The 23,020-nt window shown below is 31.2% G+C and overlaps 2 protein-coding genes and 1 non-coding gene across 3 annotated transcripts; 2 read left to right on the plus strand and 1 right to left on the minus strand.

Annotated features, from left to right (window-relative positions):
* Positions 1-1,470: 1,470 nt before the first annotated feature.
* On the plus strand, positions 1,471-4,284 carry LOC107029216 (probable xyloglucan endotransglucosylase/hydrolase protein 32). The gene is made up of 4 exons (XM_015230579.1): positions 1,471-1,754; positions 1,852-1,952; positions 2,699-2,916; positions 3,604-4,284. Exons 1-4 carry the CDS (start codon positions 1,547-1,549, stop codon positions 3,971-3,973), a joined length of 897 nt encoding a protein of 298 aa, XP_015086065.1. The 5' UTR covers positions 1,471-1,546; the 3' UTR covers positions 3,974-4,284.
* An 8,029-nt stretch (positions 4,285-12,313) lies between these two features.
* On the plus strand, positions 12,314-12,397 carry TRNAY-GUA. The gene is given in 2 exon segments: positions 12,314-12,350; positions 12,362-12,397. It is a non-coding gene; the product is annotated as a tRNA-Tyr (tRNA).
* Positions 12,398-13,244: 847 nt separating this feature from the next.
* On the minus strand, positions 13,245-22,890 carry LOC107029570 (E3 ubiquitin-protein ligase RFWD3). The gene is made up of 14 exons (XM_015231005.2): positions 22,277-22,890; positions 20,312-20,387; positions 20,128-20,217; positions 20,012-20,056; positions 19,081-19,161; positions 18,315-18,372; positions 18,154-18,212; positions 17,644-17,754; positions 17,417-17,553; positions 17,241-17,280; positions 16,075-16,137; positions 15,518-15,708; positions 13,828-14,320; positions 13,245-13,563 (listed from the first exon to the last, which is right to left on the minus strand). The coding sequence occupies exons 1-13, from the start codon at positions 22,756-22,758 to the stop codon at positions 13,834-13,836; spliced, it is 1,920 nt and encodes a 639-aa protein (XP_015086491.1). The 5' UTR covers positions 22,759-22,890; the 3' UTR covers positions 13,245-13,563; positions 13,828-13,833.
* Between the last annotated feature and the right edge of the window lie 130 nt (positions 22,891-23,020).

Consider the following 23,020-nt stretch of genomic DNA (forward strand, 5'->3'; position numbering starts at 1 on the left):
TCTTGAAATAATGTTTTTTAAAAAAGTACACAAACCAATAGAGAAAGGGGCACATTTAATAGAAATGATTCTAATTCATTACCTGTCAATTTTTTCTTTCTCGTATCTTATCTTGTCTCTTTATTTTTTTCTCGTTCAAAGTCGATTAAATTTAAATTTATGTCTGAAAATTTAGCGTTAGGGATATAAAAGCGATTTCATCCTTATCTAAAAGATTTTTCTGTTAAAAATATATTCTTATAACAATGAAACTAAATTTTTTAATAATAATATTCATAAATAATATTAAGATATCACGTGTGTTATTTGAACCTTGCAACTTATAATAGAAATTTTTGAAACTACCTTTATAACTAAATTAGCTAGAAGTTGCTTTTTCTTTTCTTATAAAATAAATACAATAATTATATTTATATACATAAGAAAATTCATTTTTATTACTATAAATATGAATAATATAATTTTCAGAAAAAAGGAATTCAACTGAATTCCTTGAAATCATGTAGCTTTGCCACTGACTTTGACACTAACTTAACTCACATGTTCAAAAATTATTATACAAATATTACTTTATACAAAAAGAGAAAATATCTTACTGTAAAACCAGGAAAAAACAAATAAAAATAAAATAAAATAATGAAGTAAGTCTTACTACATGTAACTACAATACATACCACCTAAATGTGGGGTTAATAAATAATAAGTAACCTTTTATATTTACTCGGAGATTTTATGTTCGAATCTGAAAATAAAATTATAAAAGAATTACTTATTGTTGAAGTTTAATTTTTTATGATTAAACAACAAAAATATATCAATAATTTTATTTAATGATGAATTTACGATAGATCATTAAGAATATCTCGTTAGCTAGGGGATATTTAGTGACAAATTATCAATGTACGTCATATATAATTTCTTATTCAGTTAAGCTCATACCAATGAAAAATAAAAAAAATACTATAAAGACGAATTAGTGATGGATCATCAAAAATCCCGTTAGCTAAAACTTAACGATGAATTTTATAGCTAATTCCTTTTTTAATATAGTAACATATAATATACATATTGATCGAACAACAGGTGAGAAATAATAAAAAAAATATTATAATAAAAATGAATTATAGCATGACTTCTTCCCTACTATCTTCCTTTTCATATATGTTACTTTAGTCATACGTACATCGAAAACAACCTCTCTAACTTCATACAATAGAAGAGCATGACTGCACCACGCCATCGTCCACATAGACGAATTAGCGATGGATCATCAATAATCCTATTTCCGACGACTTCCAATTCTCACTACTTTTAGTCATTCTTCAGATATCAAACACCGAACAAAAAATATATATTTTTTTAAAATCTACATAATATAAATTTATAATATTATGTCATGTTGGGGTCCACACTCATCTTGTTATTTATATCAAAATGTATTACCATGCTTTCTTCCCTTCTTCCATATACACCACCTTCCTTTCAACACTCTTTTCCATTCATATTTTTATTTTCTTTCTTCATTTCCAAAAAAATTAAAAAAAAAATGTCAACAATTTTTTTCCTTCCTATTTTTCTTTGTTTTATTTTTCTCCATTCAACTAATGCTAATTATTGGCCAATTTCACCTGGATATTATCCAAGTACAAAATTTAAATCCATGAGTTTTTATCAAGGATTTAAAAATCTTTGGGGTCCTAATCACCAAAGTGTAGATAACAATGGCATTAATATTTGGCTTGATAGAAATTCAGGTTTAATTTTCTTTAATTATTCTTGATTAGTAGTTTTACTACTTTAATTTAATTTATTTTTTAAAAAATATATATTTTTAATGATTATTTTGTATAGGAAGTGGATTCAAGTCGGTTAAACCGTTTCGATCCGGGTATTTTGGGGCTTCTATTAAACTCCAACCCGGTTATACGGCCGGAGTCATCACCGCTTTCTACGTAAGAATTATTTTTTCGGACTCTTTAAAAATATTATCGTATTTATATCTAAAAATATATTATCGTCGATAAAAATGTGTTATTGAGCAAACAATATATGTTAAGATTGTAGATATATTTATTGAATATTTTACTAGTATCACATTCTCTAATTTTTTTTTTTGAGAATCTGATACACGTGTTGATATTTTTAAAGAGCTGAACAATGTAGATTGGAGTGAGAGTGTAAATAATTTTATTTTGTGTATTTTTCGTTTTAATTTATATAAAAGTTATGTTGTTTGGATTCTTCAAAGCCGTACTAATTATGTATGTTTTTCGACACACGTTGATATTTTTAAAGAATCGAACAACATAGATTGACGATATAAATATTTATATTAACGTATTTCTATTTTCAACGGCTCTTTTGATCAGGATAATATTACCTAAGTTCCTTTAACTTTAAATGAATGACGGAGAATGCATGTGCTACAGTTGATTGGACACAAAATTAAAGGAAAAAAAAAGAATTTATAATCTAAAATAACTTTTACGACTATAAATTATTTCCGTGAGGATAAAATAAGAATTTCGAAGTTAATTATTTTTAAATATAAATACATAAAGATGATTACAGTCTAATAGATTAAAAAGGAAAGTGTAGATTAAGAAAAAAATTATTATTATTATTATTTTAATATGTTTGATTTTTAATTAGTTTGTATATTTAATTGATTAATTTCATTAATTTTTTTTAATTATAGCTTTCAAATAATGAAGCACATCCAGGGTTCCATGATGAAGTAGACATAGAATTTCTTGGAACAACATTTGGAAAACCATATACATTACAAACAAATGTATATATTAGAGGAAGTGGTGATGGAAAAATTATTGGAAGAGAAATGAAATTTCATTTGTGGTTTGATCCCACAAAAAAATTTCATCACTATGCTATTTTGTGGAGTCCCAAAGAAATCATGTAAGTTCTAACGTAACAAGATCGTTATTATTATCAATCTGATAAACCTATCGAGATCTGATTTCATATGAAAGTACTTTTATTTATTTACTTCATTTAAGTAAGTTAGTGATAAAGGAAATATTCTACCGACAAAAATCATTTGACACTAAAGTATATATAGTTGTCCTCCAATAAATTTAATCATGGTTTCCACCAAATAAATTTAAGGACATATGTTATATTTTGATACTTTATTTTATTAATTATTTATCATAAAGGGGACCATGTTATATTTTGATACTTCAAAAAATTTAAGGACATATGTTATATTTTGATACTTCAAAAAATTTCGAAAATTAATAGGTGCTCGAGCATTCGCGTCTGGCTTATTGGGTCCGTCCCTGATGTTAAGAGGATAATTCATGTTGTAGTCCTTTTCCCAATAGTGTTTGAAATTCCACCATTTTTCACAAAAATAGATTTTAATAATCATTAGGTCCACACGCGTAAAAAAAAAAGGGATAATTTTGAAGTAACGATAAAATTATTTTAATATGATCTATATGTTATAGATTCAAATGCTTTTGTTAGAATGTGATGTCTATTTTGCATCTTCTTGAGATGTGATGTCTATTATATCATTCAGTATGAACGTAGAATGCTTTATATATTTAAAAAACTAATTTGATCGGTTTCGTAATTTAGATTTTTGGTGGATGATGTACCAATAAGGAGGTATGTAAGGAGGAGTGATGCAACATTTCCATTAAGGCCAATGTGGTTATATGGATCCATATGGGATGCATCTTCATGGGCTACTGAGAATGGAAAATACAAAGCTGATTATAACTACCAACCATTCTATGGAAAATTCACGAATTTCAAGGCAAGTGGTTGCACCGCCTACTCGTCTCGATGGTGTCGACCTGTGTCTGCCTCACCCTATAGATCCGGTGGCCTTAGCAGGCAACAACGTCAGGCCATGAATTGGGTTCGAAGTCACTATATGGTGTACGATTATTGCAGGGACTTTAAAAGAGATCATTCCCTTACACCAGAATGTTGGCGAAAGTGAAACAATTTTTCTTTTTGTATCTTATATTCATCGGATGAACATAACTAAGCGATTTGTTGAAGCTGTGGGATGTATCGATGATACACGTGTCAATCTTTTATAGGATGAATTTCCTATTTTGTGTGAACTACTTTTTTTTTTCTTTTTTGTTATTGGGTATGGGTTTTGGGGTGTGGGGTATGGGGTCTTGTGATAGGTTCCAATTGTCAATATCAATTGTAAGAGTAGTTGAGTGTCCAAGCTTATAGATTCCAAATAAAAAATCAATAATACATAAAAAAAAATAATGAAAATGGTGTCTTTTTTATTTATGAAATTTTGTGCAAACATTTATTTAATATTTTTACCATCCAAATGATTTAATAAAAGAGGGTCATGGACAATTTAGGACTATGCATGGATGGTGGGGTATGAAATGTGTGTATTCATTTTGTTAGTATTTATTTATTTTTCTAATAAAGAAGAAATTTTTTTTTGTCTCTATCTATTTTTTTTATTAATTCTTATTATGTCTAGTCCCTTTTATGTACCTCACATCTCAAGAATATATTTTGTTTATGTTAATCTCCAAAGGGACATGATCTTCCAATCTTAATCGAAAAGTTTCGAGTTTGAATTCTGAATATTTTTTTAATAAGAAATAATTCTCTTTTTTATTGAGTTTTAAACAAATAAACTTTTTGCAATTAATAATTCATTAACATATTGATTAGCTGTAATATAAAATATGAAAAAAATAATTAATTTATTAAATTATTTATCGAACCATGGAAAGAATTTACTAGGCTCCAATATAGATATCAAACATTTTGGCTTGTGGCTTCACATATGCAAAAATAATAAATTAAAGGAGAGGACTATTGAAGTTCAAAATGTATAAAAGTAGAGTGCATAGTTACTAGGGAACTAAATAAGTGGGGGTAAAACAGAAAAGTTGTGAAAATGGGGGACCAAATCTCAACTTTGTTCAATCCCTAAGGATCACTTTTATAATTATATTTTCTTACATGTAGTTATTAGCCAAGGTAAATTAACATATAATAAATAGCCGATCGATCGATGTTGAGTCGGCCGCTAGGGCACTATTTGCCTTGAGAGTGGTTCAACTATCAAGCTACTCTATGGGGCTAAAGGACCAAGCAGATAACGTACCCAGTAACTTGATCTTGTCAGTGACAACTGTATTATATTGATTGTGACTTTAATTAAATCGCTAATTTAATACAAAATTAATGCTCAGTATTATTTTATTTTTTCATTTTCAAAATTTAAAATTAAAATCGCTAATAAAAATAAATAAATCTTATTCATCTCACTCACTGCAATAATATATTATTAACACACACATTGTTAGTCATGTGAAAAATATATATATCATGATTAGTTTTGATTTTCAACATATCATGTGATTTTACTATTTTCCATCCACTTTTTCTCATAATTCAAAAGCATATATTCTTGATTTTTCCAAAAGAAAAATAACAATAATCTAGCTAGATTTTTTGCCAGCAGCAAATGAACAATGATTGATTAAATAAAGGTATCTTAGAAAAAAGGAGAATTTTTTATTAGATTAAACAATTCTGCAAATAAAATTTCATCTAACTAAGTGAAATTAAGATAATTTGAAGTAGAAGAATAAATAAATAAACTATAATTACAATGATAAATATCTACATAATAAAATATTATATTTAAGAAAAAAACACAAAGTTATTACTGATAGTTGATTTGTTTATTTCCTATTTAAAAGTTTCAGGATATACATTTTTTTAAGAAAAAGATATATATATATATTATTAATCAAAGACATGAATAAAGATTTTCAACAAAAATATTCATCTATCTTTTAAAATTTTCATATTAATTAAAAACAAATTATAATTTAACTTTTAGTAATCATATTTTAAAATATACTTAATTGTGTATATGTATGATTTTTTCATAATATATATAAGAAGTGTTTTGGATTTATTTTTTTAACATATTATGTGATTTTACTATTTTTCACACATCTTTTCTCATAATTCAAAAGCATATATTATGATTATTTTTTTCCCCCAAAAGAATCTACTTAGACTTTACCTACACCAAATGACTAATGATTTGATTAAATAAAAGAATCTTAGAAAAAAGTGGAAGATTTTAACTATTATTAAGTATCTTTTAATAATGCATTCTAATAATTAGTGCAAAAAGTTATTGGAAAGTGCCATTAAATTACATTATGGCACTAATTTTCTTGTATCTCCTATTTTTTTTCTCCTTTACTTTAATTTTCCACTTTTGCATGAATCTACAGAGTTAATACCTCAGATGGTCACTCAACTTTGCACTATTCTCTCAGAAAGTCACTCAACTTTCAATTTTCCCTCAAAAGTCACTCAACTATGCACTCTTCTCTCAGAAAGTCACTCAACTTTCAATTTTTCCTCAAAAGTCACTCAACTATCCACTCTTTCCTCAGAAAGTCACTCAACTATCACTCTTTCCTCAGAAAGTCACTCAATCTATTAAATTATTTTTAGTTAAAATTTATTGATATTAATTATTTATATAACAAACCAAAAATTTTAAAAAATAAATTAAATCATTTAGTGATCCACCCACTAACCCGACCCATTAAAAAAATATGATATGACCCATTTTATTTTATTTTTAATCTTAATTTAGGATTAAAGATAAAATAAAATGGGTCATATCATATTTTTTTAATGGGTCGGGTTAGGTGGGTGGATCACTAAATGATTTAATTTATTTTTTAAAATTTTTGGTTTGTTATATAAATAATTAATATCAATAAATTTTAATTAAAAATAATTTAATAGATTGAGTGACTTTCTGAGGAAAGAGTGGATAGTTGAGTGACTTTCTGAGGAAAGAGTGGATAGTTGAGTGACTTTTGAGGGAAAATTGAAAGTTGAGTGACTTTCTGAGAGAAGAGTGCATAGTTGAGTGACTTTTGAGGGAAAATTGAAAGTTGAGTGACTTTCTGAGAGAATAGTGCAAAGTTGAGTGACCATCTGAGGTATTAACTCGAATCTACACTCTATTTGTATAGTGGTATATGCATTTTATGTCTATTATTATTATATTTTACAATAAAGTTTAAATAAAATATAATTAATATAAAATAATATTGGTTATATATTTTTTAAAAGTTATATGATGGAATTGGTGGTGGTACTATCTAGTTGTGGACGATGATGATTGACAGTGATTCTTGTTGATTAATGACATTAGTTGCGGAGAGTAGCTGCTGGTGGTGATTATTTCTAAACAGTAATTGTTAATGGTTTAATACTGATGATTTATAGTGATGGATGATAGTACTAACTAATTACGTTAGAGGTAGCTGATAATATGATTGACGTTATATAGTGATGGTTAATAATGATGGTGATAGTCGATGACAATATGTGGCTATTAGGTCATGATTGTTAAGTGGTGATAATTATAAACGGTAACTAATGGTGGTAATAATGACTGTGGCGATTATTGACGATTGTGAGTAATACTATAATTTGATTCTAAAGAGTACAAATAGCGATTTGTTAGACAAGAATAAATGTGTTAAAAATAGAAATTTCAAATTTCGATGCCTATTATATTATATTAATAATCAAATAGATTATTCCAATTATATATTATAATTATTTGAGGGACCAAAGACAAATTAAACGAAATTATTTCAGTAGAAAATCAAACAAAATTAAAAGAGACATACCAAATTAACCCAGCAAGGATTAATTTGACTTATTATATCTAAAACCCTTTTATATTATTTCTATGGACAATATTTTTTAAGACCCCATATGTTAATTATTTAAAAACCAAGCACTTCATATGATAATTAATTGAACACAACATGAAATTACAATTGAATTTGATGGTTATAATTTTTTCAATTCTTAATTAAAAATTTAAATTTAAATACTGAATATAAAATAATTTTAGTAGAAAATACTTCTCTTTTAATGAATCTTACGCTGAGTGAATTCGAACGAGACCCTAATACAAGTATCATGACATCAAGTAAGAAGTGAAAAGTTACTTGAGCCAATCAAGAAACCACGATTGCTGTGGATGAAAAAAAATCTTAGCGGTTTCAGATTAAGTTTTTTATATGTAAATAATTTTAGTAGGAAATATTTACTTTTTGAATAGATATTTAACTTATACGACACAATTTAAGTTAGTCAAGAATCCTATGCAAGTATTGAATACCGGACCAGAAAAAAGAGTTTATCTCAAAAGAAAAAACTAACAATATTCAAGTAAATATAGTAAAAAGAAATTGAACCAATTATAATAACACGGTTAGATGAAAAATGGTGTTTTCACCACCCAATATATTATTGAGAAAATTATATGTTTCTTTTGAGTAATCTAAATGAAATCAAAATTTAGAAATGCTTTTAATTTTGTCCATATTATCAATAATTTAAATGTTTGGGAATTATTCAAACAAATGGGGTAGGTTGTTTTGGTGGGAAGCTTTTTAATTAATTCAAAACATTAATTTAAAATAAATTATTGAAAAGATAGACTGTTTCAAAATATATAAGATAGCGTTACATAGAGAAGTCAATATCACAAAAATAGCATTCAATATTATTAATTCAATAATTCAGATTTTTCCATATTTTATCATCTTGTGAATATATTTATTTTATTGCAAATTTAGGATTAATAGCATTTTGCTATCTTATTTATTGATAAAATTTAATTTAATCTTTGTATTATTAATTTAATCGATCGAAGGAAGTAGTAGCTTCATGCTAATTCCTCTCTCACACTTACTTGTGTGAAGGCTTAAACTATTCGTGTATTATATTAAAACTTATATTGTTACTCCATATTTGACAATAAAAATAATTTGAACGTAGCATATTTCCTACGTACAAACTTGACAAAATATACACATTAAATAAGGAAGATTATATATGCTTTGTTGAATATCACGAAGAGTGCGAAGTAATAAAAAAAGTGGTGGAGTGATAAAAATTAAATATTTTTTCATCAATAATCGAAAGTCTCGTGTTCAAACTTTTGATAGAGTTTGTTGGAAATTGTTTTATCGCTTTACTATAAAAATTTTTAATAAAATATAAATTTAAATAATATCATTATAATATCAAATATCAAATAAAAAATAAAAAGGGAAACTAAATTAATATTCACACAATAACTGATAGACTAAAAGTGCTATTATCATGATATGATGTTTCAAGAAAAAGAAGAGATGTGTAGGCCACTTATAAAAAAGTAGAATAATAATAATATGTAATGTTATCACATTTCATTTTAATATCTTAATTATAAAAAATAAATTATAATGCTAATATTTTGGATTATTCCACACGTATAACATGGACAACCACATAAAAAAATAAATAAATAAAAAATCTGAACTCAAATTTTTGTCAATCTTTGTTTCTATACTGATTAAAGTTGGGTGATGGGAAATGACTTATAACTTATCATAGAAAACTTTTTTCCAAAAAAATAATAATACAAGGCTGGAGTCTTATCAATATATATATATATATATTTTCGTAATATAAGATTAAGACGAGTTTAAATAGAGCGATATTAAGAATATTACACTAACTTATAAATAACGTTTCATTTGTAAGTCATAAGTATATTCTCTTTTTTAACTCATTAGAAGCTCATATACGACAATTCTTTATAAATTGAGTTGCACACGTACCTGATTTTGAGATTACCGTTTAAGTCATAAGAGTCGTGCGTAAGAATTTGTAAGTCTATTAAACTACATATAGTTTGACATATTTTACTATCGTATATACTATTATTATCTATATTTTTAAAATACTACATATCTTATCACTAGTTAAGATTTTTTGACTATATATTGAGGAAGATACACATTATTTTGCTACCAGATATACTAAAATAAGGAGAGAGGCGAGAAAAATGGGGAGGGAGGCGAGTGAGATTCGTTATACATCCATAATACATGTGAATCACACCAGATACATTATCTTGCGTGATTTACATGTATCTTGGATACCAAATATATAAGAGAGCATGAGCAAGACGGAAGAGAGAGAAGGGAGGTGAGCGAGATTTGTTATGTATCCTAGATACATGCGAATCCACTTGAATACAATGTATCTTGAATAAATCATACCTAATTTCAATATCATATATCTCAAGATACATGTATCTGAATGTATCTGAATACACCAAAACCTAATAAAATACGTAATATTACAGACTAGAGTTTATCTAGATAATCAACTCCTAAACTAGTAGCCAATGAGATTTATATAAGTTCCCCAAACTTCAAATATTGCAGTTTCTAAAGTTTTACACGATTAAAAATTCAACCATATATGCCTACACGTAACCATTTTGCGCAGACTTGTGTCATAAACGTTTGAAAATTAATTACATGTAATGCATATATTTATTAATGTTTGGGATAATGCACAAGTACCCCCTTAACCTATGCCCGAAATCCCAGAGACACTTATACTATACTAAGGTCCTATTACCCCCCTGAACTTATTTTATAAGTAATTTTCAACCCCTTTTTAGCCTACGTGGCACTAGTTTGAAAAAAAAGTCAACCATCGTTGGGCCCACAAGATAGTGCCACGTAGGTCGAAAAGGGGGAATAAATTATTAATAAAATAAGTTCAGGGGGGTAATAGGACCTTAGTATAGTATAAGTGTGTCTCTGAGATTTCGGGCATAGGTTGAGGGGGTACTTGGGCATTATCCCTTAATGTTTTTCTAATTTGGTGTTCGGTATTTATTTTGGAGTGTATTAATTTGAATTCACGTTGAAAAGTTTCACTTTATTCTCTTAAAAAACGATTTTGTATTAATTTTGATTAAGACTGAAAAAATACTCGTCTTTCAGACGTGGTATTTGGTGGTTCCCCCATACCTATATGGCTAATCTATGAATTATGATGAAGTGAGACCCTATGAGTTTACAACACAACTTTTGATGAAAAGATAAAATATTGCCTTGAGTGAGTACCTCTAAAATTTGATACTATTACATAATAAGTTAATAACAAAATTTATCATTTTTTATATTTTTGGCCAATAATGTGTGGTGGAGTTGAAAGAATTATCCATGTAGGGAAAAGCTGAATATAAGCTTATATAATTGTGTTTTGAAATGATAGGTCTACTATCCCTTCTTGTTTAGGGTATTATTATTATCGTCATGGCCGAATCGAAAGCTTTTATTTTTATGTGTTTAGGAGAATTCAATAATTTTTGTTCATAATTTATATTAAAAATTCATGAAATATCTTATTATAAACTCAATTATTATCTTAAAATTATTATACAATCATAAATTACAATTCTTATATTTTGCCTCTAGGTATAGGCCACAATCCAATATCATGTATAATGGATGTGCCATTCATTGCTACCCACTTTTTATATTCTTTTTGAGTCAATAGGTAGTCTTTCCGTGAATGATGGACAAGATAAGGGAAGGAAAGATGAGATGGTTTAGATATGTAATTAAAAAGAAGATGTGCATATATATATATATATATATATATATATATATCCGTATGAGGAGGTCTGAGAGGCTAGGGATAGTGGGGACGAGGAGAGACAGAGTCAGGTTGAAGAAGTATTGGGGAAAGATCATTAGATAGGATATGACACATCTATAGTTTACGGAAAACATGACGTTCAATGAGAGCTTTCGGGTTGCAAACAAGGGAAGAAGGTTAGTAGGCAGGCGAGTGTTGTTTTAGTGTTAGGCTATTAGCCTATTCACATAGTTTTTGACTTGGTGGTAGTCTAGAACACTGTAGACATGTCCTTCGTTGAACCTGTTCCTTTGACATGTTCCAATTGCCAGCTTCCTTCTTCTTCAACATTCATCACTGTCATTTTCCCTTAGTATTATTATTCTGATTATCTTCACTTGAGCTAAGGAAGTAAGATTTACGTATATTCTACCCTCTCCAAATCCTGCACTGTGAGATCTCACTGAATATTTTTGTTGTTGTGGTTAGTCAATACTACTTACTTAAGGTTTCTAAAAGACAACACAAAAAACAATCAATTGGCTCCTAACATGTAAATGTCACCAAATGTTGAGTGAGTTAGTGTTTCCAATGTAAGAACAAAAGTTTTTTTTTTTTATAAAAAAGGTTGATTATTGATTTACTTATAAGATTAAATATTAATATTTACCTGTAAATCTTATTATTAATGTAATATTAACTTAAAGTTATTGCAGAAACCAGTAAGTTTCAATTACCATAATTGAAAAATCTAACACCCATTAAATTATATATAAATATATGTGAGAACTGAGATAGCAATCCGACCTTAGCTCAGTTGGTAGAGCGGAAGACTGTAGTAGATGCTGTAATCTTTAGGTCGCTGGTTCGAATCCGGCAGGTCGGATTTTTTTAATTTTTAAATATCTGACAAACTTTTGAAGAAGGTAAAAACAAATAACACCGTATATGACCTCGTAATTGAAGTATGTACCCTCGTAATTGAAGTATGTACACACTTGTAGATTGATAAACTTTTGAAGAAGGTAAAAACAAATAACATGAACCTCGTAATTGAAGTATGTACACACTTGTAGATTGATAAACTTTTGAAGAAGGTAAAAACAAATAACATGAACCTCGTAATTGAAGTATGTACACACTTGTAGATTGATAAACTTTTGAAGAAGGTAAAAACAAATAACATGAACCTCGTAATTGAAGTATGTACACACTTGTAGATTGATAAACTTTTGAAGAAGGTAAAAACAAATAACATGAACCTCGTAATTGAAGTATGTACACACTTGTAGATTGATAAACTTTTGAAGAAGGTAAAAACAAATAACACCGTATATGAACCTCGTAATTGAAGTATATACACACTTGTAATTAATAAACTTTTGAAGAAGGTAAAACACATAACATCGTAAACTAACCTCGTAATTAAAGTATGTACACACTTCTAGACTGACAAATTTTTAAAAAGGTAAAACTCAAATCATTAACGAACCTCGCAATTGAAGTATGTACACACTTTTGAAAAACTTTTGAAGGAAAAAACTCATAACATCGTAAACAAACCTCACAACGTATGTATACACTTCTAGATTGACAAGCTTTCTAAACAAAGTAAAACTCATAACATAACCTCACAACAAAATGAAAGAAGAAAGTGAAAAACTTTATAAGGGAAACACAAATTTATATGATGTACACGCTTATGGACTGAAGATACGATACCTGTGATATAACTAGTTATAACTAGTAAATATGAAACTTGATAAGATATATCTATCGTTGCAGGTCAACTTTACCTTATGTTATAAATTATACACACACTTCTTAGTTCTTACCAAAAAATAAATAAATTACACATACACTAACAGTGTATAGAACAGAACTTACAAGAGGCCTTATTAAATAACCATTTTTACAACCTGCCTACGCTCTCTGAAGCTACCAAAAGAAAAGATGCTATGTCTACACCATTAGATGCTAAACTATACAGTCAAAATTTTGGTCACATGAAGCATCCAGCATACTGGTGATTTAACGAGTCTTCGGAGCCACCTGCAATAAACTTCAAAATCAAACTGACCGAAAACTAGCACATTACTGACAACCAGCGAAACACCCAATTCAAGATCAAAAGACTACGTTGGAAAAATAGAGCCGTTCAAATGTACTAGTTGAAACATGCAGGCAAAACTTCAATGCACCCAATAGCAAATCATTTCTCCCACACAGAAAGAAAGAATAGGAAGACATTTTCGGACTGTAAACACTAACATAACTAAAACAATCAAATACAGCAAACAGGCTATGGAAAGTTACCTTTTCTCATTGGAGTTTATGTGAGCAAAGCTGCAGTTTATCTTCACTCAAACAACCCAGCAATACCGAATTTTGGAGGTGTGCATACCTAACATCGCGAACTGGGCCGTTCAGAGATTTAATACGCTGAGCCACATTTAAAGATGGCAATTCATGTAAGACCAGTTCCATTGTTGCGTCATCACCAGAAGCAAACATGGGGTTCTTCTTCCCTCTATCAATTATAGCAGTTTTCGGAAGTCGGATGCCACTAACTTTGGCACAAGAAGCTCCTAACTTCTGGTATCTGCTGCCAACTCTCCTGTAAAGAACGTGAGAACCGTATACTGCTTGCTCCATTGTAGAAACTGGAGTGGGCAATACTTGAGAAGCAGCCATATCACCAGAGATCTCCAGTTTAGGACGGAAAGAGGCAACTATGTCATCAGTTCTATCTCCACAAGCGAGAGATATACAAATTCCTTGATTCTCTGACTCAGGGACCAAGCACGGCCTTCAGTGATAAATGAAACTCTATTATAAACATGGAATTCGTAAAATTACTAGAGAATATCACAGCGCTTCAAGATAACTCTCTCAAACCAGCTTGATAAATCACCAAAATCATACAGATGATCCAGCTAAAATCTGTTTCAGTATATCAGATGCACTCTGACCCTAAACTCCTTGAAAGAAGATTTGGGGCATAGTCAAACATTCAAAGCACTCTTTTAGACCAGTGTGAAAAGTCAACTAAACAGGCATTTAGTCCCAGCATGATCTAACATCTATCATTTAGAAGTTCTTATCACTTATCATTAGTGGACAATATGGTAGAGCTTCACGATTAACAATCTCTCAGACCAGCCTTAAAACTTAAAAAGTAAAACTAGAAAGTGAATAGTTGATCCCTGCACGATTTACATCCATGTAATTGACACTCTTATCACTTAAATCTGTTCCGCCAACTACTCAACTCCTCTTAACATGATTCTGGACATGCCCATGCATACTCAAACAATCTATCAGGAAAAGGCGAATCACGATAACAAACAACTTCAAGGAACAAAATATAATCAATCACCCCCCATGTATCATTCACTGAGACGCTGTCTGAAGATAATCTACAAGATCATTTTTCTGACCTGTCTTTTGAGATATTGGATCACCATTTCATACACTCTTAATCTCCCCACTATGTGTAAACTATTATAAAAAAATATAGCGAGTACAACCAGCACTTTCTTAAGCAATTATCTCTTTCTAAAAAATCTAGAATATGGTCAACTAAATGCCTTCAACCATTTCTATCTTCTATGCTATCCACTAGTGTATCTACTTCAAATCTTTTGAACAGGATGAATGAGTACCTAAAATATACTCAGAGACCAGAAAATGCAGGCTCCTTGAAGAATATCCCTAAGACCTTAATATTCAGTTAGGCTATTTGGAGAATGTTGCTGAAATCTAAATTTGCAGTTAGTTATGATTAAAAGTGCCAAGGTACAAGATTAATCTATTGAGAGATATTTCAAGGTGCAAATATTCTTGAGGCAGTTACTCGGCAAAGAGTCATTGGATACTAACAGTTCTAAAGCTACAGTTAGGGATGGTGCAGCTCATAAGATATTAGATATTAAGGAAAAACTTATTCACCTCAAGAAGCAACAACTAAGTGAAATTTCGAAGAAGTAAACATACTAGAACTCACCTTACGTCACTACTACCAAAGTTCCAGTGGCACAAGCCTACTGAAGATGCAGAAAGAACACTTCTAATGCCATCACCAAGTGTAGGAAATGTAAGGGAATGCACAGTATGAACAGGATTTCCTGTCAACCCCGTCATAGATTCCACTGGCCTTGTAGTTTGACGCCGATCAAATTGCAAAACCATGCCATTCTGCAAAAACAAAACTAAAAATACTCAGAGAAAAATGAAGAGAGATACTAACTAATTTTTCGTTTGGATAAATAACAATGGGGTCTCCAAACTGAAAGATAGACTAACTAATGAAAACAAATAAATGCTCCCTCAATCTCAACTTGCTAGTCACTTTTGATTCTTTACTTGGCAAGTTACCAAGCTATGAGATATATATTCATTCGTATTTAGAAACTACATTAAAAGAACCATAAGTTGTAATTTTCTGCCATGTAAAATACTGAGAGAATCGATTCAGAATTATTAGTCAAACAGCACTTTGTTTGACTCGCTAAAAATGAAAAGAGGCAACCATTTTCCAACAGATGGATTATATGTTAGGACCTGTAAACCGGCATACATGTACTGCGAATTGTTGGCATCCCACGCACATGACCAAGGAACAGTCTGCATTACCAAATAGACCAAAAAAAAAAAAGGAAGAGTCAATTTAACTTTGGCCAATCATTAGAAGTTCAGAGCAAAAGTGATACTCTATCCATTAACAACAAACTTTTCCTACATACAAGGACAAATAACAGTCACAAAATTGGAGGGAAAATACCAGAAGTAACAAAAAGATTACTATCATGAAGCACATTACTGTGAAAAAAAGTCAAAGACACGTCTAAAAAATCATAGCAGCAGGGCATTTGGAGGGCATGATACAAATGCAGTGCTTTTTGCAGCTCAGGATATGCCTTTCTTACCTGGTAAAGTTTTAAACATGGAATCACCTTTGATGATTGTACGAGGTTCCTAGGGCTCTTAAAACTTCTTCCAATTACTTTACAACTTACATAGATATAAATGCAATTTAAAGCAGCCTAGGACTTGAAAAACTCCTAATCTGCCAATTAGACTTAACCACAAAAATTTTACTACCATTCCACGTACACTGTCTGTGACCTACCAACATCTACATGACAAGGAGAAAACACAATCTCATTGTCCAGACAAGTGATGAAGCAGGCAGGATGTATTTAACTTCGAAAAATTCAACAGGCTTTAGTATGATCAACCACAAAGATAAGACGAAAACAAAAAAAATTATAAAACTGAGTTTTGCAGTCTATGTATTAAGAGGATAGGGTAAAGCAAAGCTAATTGCTATTCTAAAGAACATTGTGTTTTGTTTGTCAACTCTCAAGTTGTAAATTGAAAGCAGCACTTCCAAAAGATGAATAAGTGGGTGTTAAAGATCATCTTCTGATGCTGATAGTGAAGGTACCCGAATCCAATAGGTAACTCTGTAAATTTAACTGTGAAAATAAGGGACTCATGAGGCCTTAACAATTACCAACTTACCATAAAGTGTGTAAAAGTACAGAAAAAATACTCCATAAGAACTATGAATCTAATGAACATCCGAACAGAGAATTTAAGAGCTTATTGACCAAAACAAAATATATAATACAATATCCAACAACTCTGGGGCAATTTTAGCTTTACACAAACTCAACAAGTGAAAGCAAAAGGCAACTATAAAAAGAAGGCCTAGGAGTTATTACCGGTAAGTCGTATGTCAGAACAGTATGGTTATTTTCAGAACTGCAAAAAGAAAGAAAACAAATATATAAGATATTTACCAGAAGGAGAGCACAATACAGAAATTTTTCAATCAAGTAAAGTATATTTTATTGTTATACAGCAATTATTGGGCAGAAACTTGGGGGAGGTTATCAACCTAAGAACTGACAACTTCTTCCCTAAAGAAGCCAAGAGTATGACTCTATCATGAGGAGAAACATGCAAGTCCTTGATAGATTTCATGCTCACAGGAAGCGGAATGTCTTCTCTTTCATGCGGAGGCAACAGACTGATCTGCAAAAAGCAAAAGCAAAAAAAAGTTGAAAGACAAATGTTGACTGCAAACCTTCAGAGAATTCCAATAAGGTGACCTATAAAATTTACTTTGGTAAGCATATGCTGTCCTCCCATTCCAGAGAGCCTTCTGGCAATCATCAAACTCTCACCATTGATGTCCACATCAAATAGGCGAGCACCATCAATCAGAATCTCTTTCTACAAACAGATAAAACATAAGGTTACTAACTCGACTAAACTTCAGCCAATGAGTGAATTTGATAAACATATGCCAGTTCACTCTCAATATAAAACCAGTATGAAAAAAGAGGTAAGAGAAAGTAATGTTTGGGCCAATAAGCAGGAAGGGGACAGAACAGGCTTTATTTTCTCGGTCATCTTGGTACACAAGTCGCAATAAATGTGGAACAACCATGGATGAAGGACGAACGATTTCTCTGCTGATACTATCAGGTACACAAGTTGCCTAGATGCGGAGCACAATGGATGAAGGAGTAATGATTTCTCTGTTGCTTCTATAAGAAGTCAACCTTAAAAAGAAACACAATGCCTACGGCTCAAATTTCACATTTGACAAGAACAGAGGAAATGGCAAACCTGCAAAAGAAAACTATTTGCATATTCACGTTTTTCAGATTTGCCGTTGATATTGCATCCTGCACTCATAGATAGGTACTGGAACATCAGCTTGATACAATGATACAACATTGCCAATATTTTCAATATCCCCAAGCAAAGATTTCTCATCGAAAGCTTACCAAAGCCGCGTACAGATGACCTGCTTTGCATTTTAGTTGGCGAACCCTCAGTTGTTCTCTACAAAGAACAGATATGCTGTAAGCAACATGCTGCTTTGATGAACAAAGGTTATCAGACATTTCTACACCATTGCACTGAAACTTGTTATCCAAATTTTCTGAAGCCAAAAAAACTACAGAAAAAATTAAGAAATCCAAAGAAGAAAGACTAAACTAGGAAAGGGGAACGAACATACACATTAAAGAATGTTTCTAAAAAAGCCAAAAACAAGTACCTGATTTAACCAAAAAGGCATTGAAAAATGTCATATTCTGAAGAATGTTAAAGGGGAATGCTGGCAGGAAAAAGAGGGCGATGATATGTTTTACAGAAAATGCACCACAGTCAATCTGGTCCTCCAGGAAGAGGTATGCAACTAATTTAGTGAAGGGGTGAATTTTCAAACTAGGAAAAGCCACAAGTAAAAATATGGATGAAGTAGGCAAAATCAGCTAGATCTGCAGACCATCAATAAAAGCTAAAACAAAATTTACAATGGGTGTTATATTAGCAACAATTTCACTTAAAAAGTGCAATACACATGGGGGACACCCAACAAACCGGAGAAGTGATTCTGGAATTGATTTAATTTAATCCACCACTTACCCACCCATCCAAAAAAACAAAAAAAGAAACCTACAATACCAACCAAACTAAATAGATGAATTGAAGGAGGCTGGTGCAAACAAGAAGCACAGAAGAAATAGCACAAAAGGTGAGACATACCTCTTTGAGGTGCTCCACTTGCTTGTGTAACTCGGCTTCTCTCCTCCTCCACTCAATTTCTTTCTTACACCAATCAGTGCACTGCACATATTCAATGTGGTCTTATAATCACCATGAGAACATGTAAGGAAAAATGTAATAGCATTTCCAAAGAGCTGAGAAAATTGCTTTCAAAAGTCAGGTTAGAGCAGAAGTATCATTGCTGCAGCTAACCCAGAGTGAATTTGCTACCCAACAAAGCATAAGGTGACAGATGACTTGAATACCCATACAGAGAGAGAAGAAGCTAGTTGTTAAAAGCAAACAATTTTGGATTTGCATAGTGAAGAACGTACAAAGTAGAGTAAGGTAAGGGCAACTAAAGTTTTGGTTTTCTTCTCCAATTCAAGGCATTTATTCTTTCCCTTTTGGTACAGTTGAAACATTATTACGGAAGGGATTATTTTTATCTTAGATATTTCTGTTTGATTTTAGATGATTACAAAAGCTAATGCAACTTCTTCACTGATATTCATCTTTCTCCTTGTGTTTCCAACTAAGAAACTGAGAGAAACTGCCCTAAACTATACCAACTATATAAGAAGTTTCCACAAATATACGTCAAGTTTATAGAATCTTGAGCAACTTTGTCCATTTGAAAACTAACAAATATCTTTAACTGCACTAATACTTTTTAAATTGAGCAAAGAAAAATCTCACCTGAAGGCGCGAAAAGATAACCATCTGACCATTGTCCTATTGTTTTTATTTTCTTTTTTTTAAGGTGTGTGTGAGTCGGTTAGGTCAGTCTGATATGTTTTCCTCAAGTAGTTTGTGTAGGTTACATGGAAAACCTTGAAGGTCTCCACTGTGAATATTCATTTAGATGTTAGACCTGAATTCTATCAGGAGATTGCACTGACTAAATCTAAAACCTTCATTATTTCCTCACCTCTTTTTCAAGAGAAAAACAACTGGCTTCAAGAGACCTAATTTTCTGCAAAAGAGGAAGGAGTTTGATCAGTATCTCATGGAGCAACGCTCAAGATATAAGCGTCAAATTATGACCTTTTGAAGTTCTTCGTCAACAGCATGAAGTCGAGAAGCATAAAGTACTCGAATACCCTTCACTGTGCATTTCTTATTACACTGGGGGCACTGCAAAAGCAAAAAAGAAAGAATGTGAAGGATGAACTGAAACAGGATCTTCAAATATTGTATAAAACAAGGACCAAATTATTATAAGAAATACCTTTCCTAACCTTCCTTTTTGTTTCAACCACTTTTTGATACACAACAAACCATATATATGCCCACAAGGAAGACAGCTGCAAAAGATTAGACACCGGAAGACAATGGAAGTATTAACACTTGAAATATATATTTTCAATTATAAGTCGTATATCTATCAATCAATCAGCTAAACCTCAACTTCACTAGTTTGGTCAACTGTACGGATTATCAATATATGTTGAACTTTATTTGGGTCAAGAATCATTACATTACTAAAATAAGTCATGTTATGTGTCAAGTAGGGAATTCTCTCAAACTAAAAATTCTGTGAAATACCAAGCTTATCCCTACAGTGACATTTAAGTATCTAACTTTGCTGATGCCTAGATCTGTGAAAGAAATGTTGTTGTGCTGGAAAACTGGAAGAAGGAGGAGAAAGCGTAGAGCTTGGAATGTCGTTCATTTAGCATTAATATGGATCATTTGGATAGAGAAATAAGAGGGATTTTTGGCACACCCATTTAGTGCCGGGTAACATGCCCGGGTTGTATAGAGGATTGGGCGTCTTTTGTAGAGAATCATGTAGTGTTGTAGCCTTGCAGGCTCTTTACTTTTTGGTATACTTGTATTAGGCCATTTTACTAATATAATTGATGACATGATTACAAAAATGCAATTCTCTAACCATAATTTTAATTAGTTGTATGAGTCTTTTATTTACATTTTTATGTTTTTATCTCTAACCACATTGATTTCAAGAGATGATAAGACTTTAGCGACAACTGCTCTCCGTGTATTTTAGGTTTACTTCATATCCTTTTGATACCTTTAATCATGATATTTGTCCACCTACTAACCAATGCATGGTATGCAGAACATCCACAAACAAAATCAAACAACCTTCCATCAATTCATCCTCTATGTTTATGCATCATTTGTAGGATGTGAACCATGATCATTCAACTGTCACTTGTCAAAAGAACAGAAAACCAAGTGCTTCAATAGGGAGGGAATGATAGTTTTAGATGAAGTAAAAAAGCTTCACTGAAAGCATCAAGAAGATGCAAAACAGTAGTATGGTCGAGGCTACGAAAGCTATTGAATTAGATTATTTGCATACATAGCCATTCTAAGACCAAGGAGTTAATAGGGTGCAAAAATTTGTTAGAGGAATCTACAAGGGACACATTGGGACAGCTACATATATACAAAAGACATATAGTATCACTAAAGTTGTCTTGAGGAGACGTGTTACAGCCACCATCAAAACATCTTTGTTCCTTTCAATCCATAAGGAGACATGTGCCAGCCATGTATTATTCATTCGAATTTGCATGAATGTGTATTACAATCAAGCCAATTGAAACAAACTCCTAAATTTTGTAACAGAACCCACTGACCAAAATTTAGTATGAATTTTTTCATCTTCAAGGAAAACTAAACAGAAATCTTCTACAACATCTAATTTTTCTTTCGAGGTTATAGCACTTTGCTCAAGTTCTCAAAAAAAAAACCGCTGTTTTACAAATCTTATTTCCCTTTTACATGTTGAACTAAACTGATTTTTTTCTTTTTTACAAAAAGATGAAGGTTTTAAAACAATATTTTCAAAGATTTTGAGAACAAATAAAATATAGAACAAAAACAACATACATTGTGCTATATCATACACCTGAGGCTTCTTTTCGTCTATATCACTATTGAATGTAGATGGTTCTACACTCACTTACAGTTACAGGCGTAGCACATTCAGTTACGCTAAGCCGGAACTCAACATTACTATTGTAAACTGTAATCTGCAATCCCTAGCTATGTATAAAATCTTATAATATGTACAACTATTTTTTTTTTCAAAATCAATACTGTTCCAAATTAAATTCAGGAGAGTAGATATTGTGTATTCATTCATGGTTGTTTGCTACTGATGTTCATCATGATTTAAAAAATTTATCTACATTGAAGTACAAGGAAGTAAATTACTGACCAAATTTGGTGGTCACCGTCATTTGTCCAAGCTTCCATGCATATAGAACAAAACAATCCATCAATTTCACTTCGATTCCACTCCTCTCCTACACCGCCTTCTTCCTTATCAGCATTTTGCGACGCCGTTTCCTCTTCTTTGCTCCTACTCGTATCATCTCCACTTTCCACAGCAGAATTATCCAAATTATCAACATTAATCACCCGCTCTGGAGATGAAATTCTCGCAGCACCACGATCTCCATACAAAACCCTACGCAACGTCCTCCTTCCATTACTCGACTCTTCTTCTTCCTCCTCCTCCTCCTCTTCCTCCTCTTCTTCTTCTTCATCTTCTTCGTCTTCCTCCGTCTCTTCTTCTTCCTCTCTTTCTAACAAAATAATGTCACCGGCGACGAGTTCACTCACGTCGGCGCCGCCGGCGCCAATTCGACGGAGAAACCTCTCGTAATCGGGATCTGTAACTACACTGCCGCCGGCCATTGCCGTTAAATTATGCACCGCTTCAGCTCTCCTTTTTTTCCCCAATTTTGCTCAATTTTGGGTACAAAGTGAGTGCCGGAATTTTTTTTTGGAGGGAATACACTCTCTTTAATACGCAAATTGAAACGCCTTTTAACTATTCATTTTACTATAAACAAAATGATAAAAATGACACTTATATAAAAACAATTTTTCGATAGACTCTCGTTTCAAATATTAAAAAAAATTATTATGAAATTTTACTCTTCGTCAAATACTAAAT

The sequence above is a fragment of the Solanum pennellii genome, chromosome 9 (assembly GCF_001406875.1).
Source record: "Solanum pennellii chromosome 9, SPENNV200".
NCBI classification, from domain to species: Eukaryota; Viridiplantae; Streptophyta; class Magnoliopsida; order Solanales; family Solanaceae; genus Solanum; species Solanum pennellii.